The sequence below is a fragment of the Suricata suricatta genome, chromosome 11 (assembly GCF_006229205.1).
Source record: "Suricata suricatta isolate VVHF042 chromosome 11, meerkat_22Aug2017_6uvM2_HiC, whole genome shotgun sequence".
Taxonomy (NCBI): Eukaryota; Metazoa; Chordata; class Mammalia; order Carnivora; family Herpestidae; genus Suricata; species Suricata suricatta.
The window spans coordinates 13130545-13138511 of record NC_043710.1 but is presented as its reverse complement, the minus strand read 5'-3'; the positions used below and the strand labels follow the sequence as shown (position 1 = coordinate 13138511).

Below are 7967 nucleotides of genomic sequence, written 5' to 3'. Positions count from 1 at the left end.
CAACTTTCCTTAAAGCATTAGATGAGAGATCCCAAGAGAAATGTGCAAAAATGGTATGAATTGGCTTAGGGAAGAACTGTGAAGTAATAGTTTATTTTTAGAGCATAAACAATGAAAGCAAAGCCACCAAGGAATAAAAGTGGATGGAAAGATAGGAAAACCCAAAGATTCTGGTGACTTGGAAACAAAACAAACAACAACAAAAAAAAGGTTTTCATGATGAAATCTGATGCCAATTGTGCCTAATGCTACACAGATGTTATAAAAAGAAGTCCTCGCTGTCTTTGGGAATAAGGAGAGCATTGGTGAACTTGGAAGGCATAATTGCATTGTAATTATGCTGAGAACAGATTTCAGAATACAATAGATTGAGATTGCAATGCGAAGGATGAAGTAATGACTTTTCCAGGATGTTTGGCACTGAAAGGATGAAGAGAAGAACAGAAGTTAATGGAGGACAAAGGAAAACAAGTCAGAAGTCCCTGGTGAGACTTTTTGTATGCATTTTATGTCTCAATTGGTGGGAAAGTTTGAATGAACTGATAGAGGAAGACGATATGGAAGACAAAAAAGTTTAGGAACCAAAATATAAGTTTAGATATTAGAAAGAGAACACTGGCCCCCACCCCCCCAAAAAGCACAAAGACTAGACGTGCAACCAGGTAGTTTTGCACAAGCAGTGAAAGTTGAGAAACAGTCCATTTTATGGACTGTGATGTTGTAACTGCTGAGAGTAAGGGGTGGATGGGGGTATGAAGGCATCCAAAGGGTTTGAAATAGTTGCATGCAGACTAGGAGAAAAAACACTAATTTGGAAAACACAGTCAATTAACGACTACTTGATTTTAAATGTAATACATTTGTAACAATTCACTTTTGCCTGGATGGTGCTCTTGATAGTTTGGAAACAATTGCAAATAGAGGAATATTTCAAAATACCCAGATATTTGGTATATCTGGCAGGAAACAAGGCCAGAAACATTGGATGCTAGGAAAAGTCATTGTAGTAACACATCATGGAATCTAAGTGTTAGAGGGTAAGAATTAAATAAAGGTGACAATAGACCCAGGATAATGAGCAAAGTTAAAGGAATAGTGATATGCATCCATAAATGAAAAGTTGCAGTGTCATAGCTGAGGTGAAAAGGAGAGGGTACAAAGCTGTGGTCACAAGATAATGCTTTAATTTTGGATATTTAGCATTTGATACGTTTTCAGATAACACAATTTTCAAAATGGAGCCATGGGAGTGAGAATCCCAAGCAGATTGGTGGTGTTAGGAGGCACTGATAGCATGATCAATAATCTGAGAAGCCGTCTTATTAAATATGTGGTGGGTATTGACACCAATAATAACTTTGTGGCAGAGGAAGAGAGAGATCTTAGTATCAGAGTCTTCAAGAAATAAGAGGAAGGACCTGGATATATATAGAACAACAGGGAATATGTCATAAGTCTTGAAGCATCAGAGCAGTTTACACAAGTACAGGATGTAATAATGAATAAGGCCACTGCTCCAAAAATAAGCAATGTCTTATCTTACCTTCCCGATTTGAAATATGAGGGAAGTTTAAAATGGAACAATCTGTGAAGAAATAACCTGAAAAGAAATAGATTTTCAAGGGGATCCAAATTTCAGCTTAAGAAAAGGAGAAGAAAATGATTGAAGATATTGGAGAGTTTTATTGTATTAGAGTTAGAGCTACACAGGTTCCAGCACACCAGAGAACTGTCAGTACCAGAAAGATTAAGATCTGGGTGGGGTAAAGATTTGAGATCACAGCTTGTGAGGCAAGGGAAGGACATGGCAAAATATCGCCAAAAGAAAAACGTCCTGCAGTTATCAGCAAGATGCGATTACACACAGGTGTCTCCAGAGTTAGCTTCAATCTGAATATTTTTAATACTATTAAGAGTTAAAATGCATTTATTTAACATGTAGTATAAGACCAGAACTCCTCTAAACCTTTGAAATCGGCAAACTGATAAATTCCCTTTGCAAACTTGCCTTGATCTCTGGTTAGTGGGGAAATTCTTGCCTCTCTGAAACAAGATCATTTCTTTATGAATTGAGGTTAGGGGATCAAGGACCAGTTAGTAAGATACTCTGCTTTCCCCAACACTAATTAAGAGGGCTTAAGCTTTCATGGTCAGTTTCCATGTCTGAAAATTAAAGGTGATAGCTATATTGCCAATATAATGGGTGGATATAAAGAGAATCTGAGATAAAACAGTAAAAAGGGAAAATCAAATGTATGTCTCTCTTCTGCTCAAGATCATAAAAGCTGCTTCTTTTAATTAGTCAGAAGCCAGTTTGTATTTCCATAAACTTATTCTAGATGTTTTCCTTCTGCTTTGCATTTGGATATTGGAAGATATGTGACAAACGTGTTTTCTGAATTATTTCATGTATTTTAACCCTGCTTATGCCTATTTCGACAAAAGCAAAACTATCCATATTTCTAAGAGGTTTTTTCACCCCTTAATTCACAAATACTACATGGCATTGAAAAAAAACTAAGAATAATAATAAATAAGAGAATAACATAAAATAAAAATTACGGTGGCTATTTGGTATAAGAGGTCATTAGTATTCAAAATTTTGTTTATGACTTTTGTTTTCCCTTTTCTGACATTGATTTTTTGAATTTTTGTTTCCACTTAATTAAACATGTCAAAGGAATTAGTATAATTCTGCTTAAAATATTTCAATAATTAAAAAGTATTTTATCAGTGTTCACATAATTTCAATCTTTATTTTATTAACATTGTTAATGAGATACATTATTCAATTACATAAAATTCAAAATAAAATATCATTTTTTTATATTTACAAATCCTCATAGAATTTTGTCTTTTCGAGTTGCTGCCTAGAACAAATCACTTCATTCTGAAACCAGAACTACCAGAAAGATTCTCCTTTGAATGTGTTCAACTGTAAGTTCACAGTGGATCAGAACAAGCTCCTAACATCTGCTTAATTAACGCCAATAGAGACAAGAATATTCAGAATGTGTGCTCTGGAGGGGTTTTCAAATGTGAGGAAACTTTAAAATCTATTCCATGGCCAAAGGCAATCATTCAGGAGTATCTGAGTTTATCCTCTTGGGACTCACTGATAATCCAGAGCTACAAGCCATTCTCTTTGGCATATTCCTAGTAATCTATTTAGCTAGTGTCGTGGGTAATCTTGGTATGATTGTGCTCATCCACTTCAGCCCTCAGCTTCACACGCCCATGTATTTTTTTCTTAGCCACTTGGCTTTTGTTGATTTTTCTTTTACTTCATCTGTCACCCCAAAGACCTTGGTGAACTTTCTGTGTGACGTGAAAAGTATAACATTTTATGCATGTGCCCTTCAGGTGTGCTGCTTCATCACATTTGCAGTTTGTGAACTGTATTTGCTCGCAATCATGGCATATGATCGCTACATGGCCATCTGCAATCCTTTACTCTACATCATTCGTAGGCCTAGAAATCTCTGTAATCGAATGAGTGTTCGCACATATGCTTACGGAGTCACAGTGGGTCTCGTGCAGACTGTGGCAACGCTCCACTTGTCTTTTTGTGGCTCCAATGTAATCAACCACTTCGACTGTGATGATGTGCCCTTAGTTGCTCTGGCCTGCTCCAACACTCATATTAAAGAGATGATGTTGTTTGTCATTGCTGGGTTCAATACCCTCTGCTCTCTACTGCTTGTCATAATTTCTTATGTCTTCATCTTCTTTGCCATCCTGAGGATCCATTCTACTGGAGGAAGACAGAAAGCTTTCTCTACGTGTGCTTCCCACCTGACCTCCATCATGATATTTTATGGGACAATCATTTTTATGTACCTACTGCCCAAGTCAAACCAATCTCTGAACACTGATAAATTTGCTTCAGTGTTTTATGTGACAGTGATTCCCATGTTAAACCTATTAATCTACAGCTTGAGAAATCAGGAGGTAAAAAATGCACTGAAAAAAATTGTAGGGAAGTTGTGTTTGGCTATCAGATAACTGAAAAATCATTTGACAGGAAGAGATCCGAGGACTTTGAGCTCTATCTTACCTAGAGTTACAGTGCTGATAAATGATAGATTCAAATTCCTCACTTTCATGACTCAAACTGAATCAAGATATGTCTTACCCAGAGTTTCTTTCTGTGATTTCCCCATGAAAGGTGTTCTGTAAAATTTAAGTTATTGAATTGTAAAAGGAGAAAGAAAAATAGAGAAAGCAAGAGAGTAAGAGCAAGCAAGAGAGAGAGAGAGAGTGAGAGAGAAAGAGAGAGAGAGGGAGTGTGTGAGCATGAGAAACAGTCGCTTAACCTGTTTGATCATGATGTCTTCTCCAAAATCAAAGGAATAGAGGCAGGGTGTGGGATGTATAGTGACTTTACCTGAATTCTGTGTCATATTGAAAAATTTGGGCTTTCCTGAAATACATCAAGATCTGGTATCTTGTATTTCAAGTTGTTGCAAAGACAATCTGGAAAACATGTCAAAGCTTAACAGCAAGAATTTTTGGCCTTAACACTCTGGATAATTTCCCTAATACCCCACTTCCCACATTCATCTAAGAGAAGCACCAACAGAGCTACCTTGACATTGAATATTTAGTGACACTGAATCTGTATCAGTTTAGTTCAACGGAACTGCTTTATATGATTATAATGCACTGTCTATTTTATATAGGTGTGTGGTTAGGAATGTGGACTCTTTATTCACAGAGTTTGGCAACAATCTTAGCTTTTCCAAGAGCTGTTGTCACTGGTAAATTATTTTACATTTCCTTATCTTAGTTTCCTAACTGCACGAGGCAGTAGTGATAGTTCCTTTGGGCACAGGGCCCAGCGTGAGGTTCAAACTCACAAACCTCAAGATCATGACCTCAGCCTAAGCTGGATGCCTAACCAGCTGAGCCACCCTGGAACCCTATGCTTTATTATTAACATTATTATTATATTAATGATCCTTTTTATTAGGTTTTAGGTAATAGGGTAATAACCTTTTTAGAAATAGTTGGCAACATGACATGCTTCATTTTAAAATCAACAAAATGCAAATATAAAAGCTAAGAAATTACTGTGATCTTTAAAGCAATTCAGTTCTTTAAAATTTCCTTTTGCATTGTGTGTTTCTGAACATATATTAAATTGATTTTTTTTGGTTCCTCTATTCCTGCTACTAAAATAAACATCTTTTTTTTCTTGAAGGAAGAACTAACCTACCTTTGTTATGTTTTGTAATGAGTACATTAAGAAATAATGAATTTGTTCAGTTTGAAGCTTTTCAAAGTGAAAATAGTGCTAATGTTAAATTTTTTTAAAGTCCCCATCTTCTCTTTCACCCACCTGCCCCCTCCTACCTCCTCATGGTAACCATCAGTTTGTTCTCTATAGTTAAGAAACTTGGTTTTTTTCTACTCTTTCTTTTTTCCCATTTGCCCCTTTGCTTGCTTATTTTGTTTTTGAAATTTCACATATGAATGAAATCATATGATATTTATTTTCTACTGAATGTCCATGTGTTGGGTGCTTATCAAAATGCTTTAAAATAATTACTTTATTGCTTAGTTAATTTTCTTAGCACTCTTCTGAGACAGGTATCTAAAAACCAAGAAAAAAAAATCAAAGCAGTTTATGTAATTTATTAACACAACATGTATCTAATAATTAGTAAAAAGCAACAAGATTAGTGTTCAATTTTGTCTGACTATAAAACATCACTTTTTTAATGGCTATGTTATATTTCCAACTACAGTTAGACCACCTTGGGACTTTTGAAACACTGAATGGTGATTCACAAACATATCACTGAAAAACTAGAGTTAAGTTAAATTTTTTACAAGTTACAATAATAATCAGACTGATATGTGAGCCTTAGTGTGTCACCGAAAATATGTCTCCTCTTTTGCCCATACATTCTGGGAAGGAGAATAGAGAAAGGTCACCACATATGGGGCTGAGGACCTTCTGCTTCTATCATCCTTTTGCCCATCAGTTTGTTTTCATGTTTCTGAGAATCTCCCTCCCCGCTGAAAAGTCAGATTCTTAAATATTTCACATCAGCACTTGGAGATGTCACTGGGTCCCATTTGCTATTGCAAAACTGCCTTGGTTTAGAACCTAAGGAAAGAATCTTAACAACTCTGATGCACAATCTTTTCATCTGTAAGTTGAGACCAAAAAAAATTATCTCTGAATAGCATCTATCTGTGTGATTACTTACATAATACAATGCAACCACCATATGCTTAATTTAATGATTTAATGATCAAATTAAGTGCCAAAAAGAAGGCCTGACGGGGAAAATAGTCTACAAATATATAACTATTAGTGGTCCTTCTTCATAGGTTACATACTAATATTACTTTAGTGAGGTCGAAGTACATAGAAAAAATGGTTTTCTCTGAACTAATACATAAATAAATAAAATTGAAAGAATGAGGGAATTAGAAGTAAGCATTACACAGTGTACATTATTGGGGGGGGGGCAGCGTGGCTCAGTTGGTTGAGAGGCTGGTTCTTGGTTTCAGCTCAGGTCACAATCTCAAGGTTTGTGAATAAGTTCAACCCCATTGGGCTCTGTGCTGACAGCTCAGACCCTACTTTGGTTTTTCTCTCTCTGCCCCTCCCCTGTTCACATGAGTGCTCTAGTTCTCACTCTCTTTCTATCTCAAAATAAAGAAGTATAAAAAAAAATTTTTTTAAGTGTACACTTGTGATGCATGGCTGGCTCAGTCAGTTAAGCATCTGACTTTTGATTTTGACTCAGTTCATGAACCCCAAGCTGGGCTCTGAACTGACATCCCGGAGCCTTTTTGAGATTCTCTCTCTCCCTCTCTCTCTCTTTGTCCTTCCCTGCTTGTGTTCTTTTTTCTTTTCTTTCTCAAAATAAATAAATATTTTTTGAAAAGTTTTAATGAAAATATTAAATTCATCAGAACACTTACATTCTAGATATACTCATAAAAATTCTGTGCTTCTAAAACAATTGATTTGTTGTTATTGTTGTTAAAGTATGTTTTGGGGATACTGGCTGGATCAGTAAGTAGAGGATGCCACTCTTGATCTCAGAGTCATGAGTTCAAGCCCCATTGGACATGGATCCTACTTTAAAAAATGTTAAAAATATTTTTTAAACATGTTTCTAAGGAATTTTAATTTTATACATGTTTAAATTATCCTTTTGGGGGTCGCCTGGGTGGCTCAGTCGGTTAAGCGTCCGGCTTTGGCTCAGGTCAAATCTCACGTTCGTGGGTTCGAGCCCCGCGTCAGGCTCTGTGCTGACAACTAGCTCAGAGCCTGGAGCCTGCTTCCGGTTCTGTGTCTCCTTCTCTCTCTGCCCCTCCCCCTCTCATGCTCTGTCTCTCTCTGTATTAAAAATAAATAAAACATTAAAAAAAATTTAAAAAAAATAAATTATCCTTTTGGAAGGTAAAATAGGGTAAAGACCACACAATTTATATATCTTGTAAATCCTGATGTTCACATATTACACTCCATGTGTATGACTTATTTTCTAGTATTGATATTAACTGAATTATAAGAATATTAAATGAGTTGATAGGGGCACCTGGGCAGCTCAGTCAATTAAGCATCTGACATCAGCTCAGGTCATGATCTCACGGTTCCTGAGTTTGAACCCTATGTTGGGCTCTGTGCAGACAGTTCAGAGCCTAGAACCTGCTTCAGATTTTGTGTCTCCCCTTCTCTCACTGCCCCCCTCTCTCTCTATCTCTCTCAAAAATAAACACAAAATAAAAAAAACTGCTCTCCTTTTCTAAAAGAAGTAATAAATAAATGAGATAATAAATAATAAACATGTAGAATTAGACCAAACAGTGGCAAACACAATAATTGTCACCTGTTTTTATTTGTATTATTCTTAGTATTCTTGTGAGTGTTAGTGCAAACATTTTGGGACTGAGTGATGGCCTTTTATCCTAACATTTAAAAACAAGTTATACAGAAAAGG

At 36.1% G+C, this 7967-nt stretch overlaps 1 protein-coding gene across 1 annotated transcript; it reads left to right on the top strand.

Moving 5' to 3' along the window:
• Positions 1-3011: 3011 nt before the first annotated feature.
• LOC115272339 (olfactory receptor 5AL1-like) lies at positions 3012-4005 on the top strand. The gene is given in 2 exon segments (XM_029915423.1): positions 3012-3035; positions 3037-4005. Coding segments are annotated over 2 exon segments (993 nt in total).
• The last annotated feature ends 3962 nt before the right edge of the window (positions 4006-7967 follow it).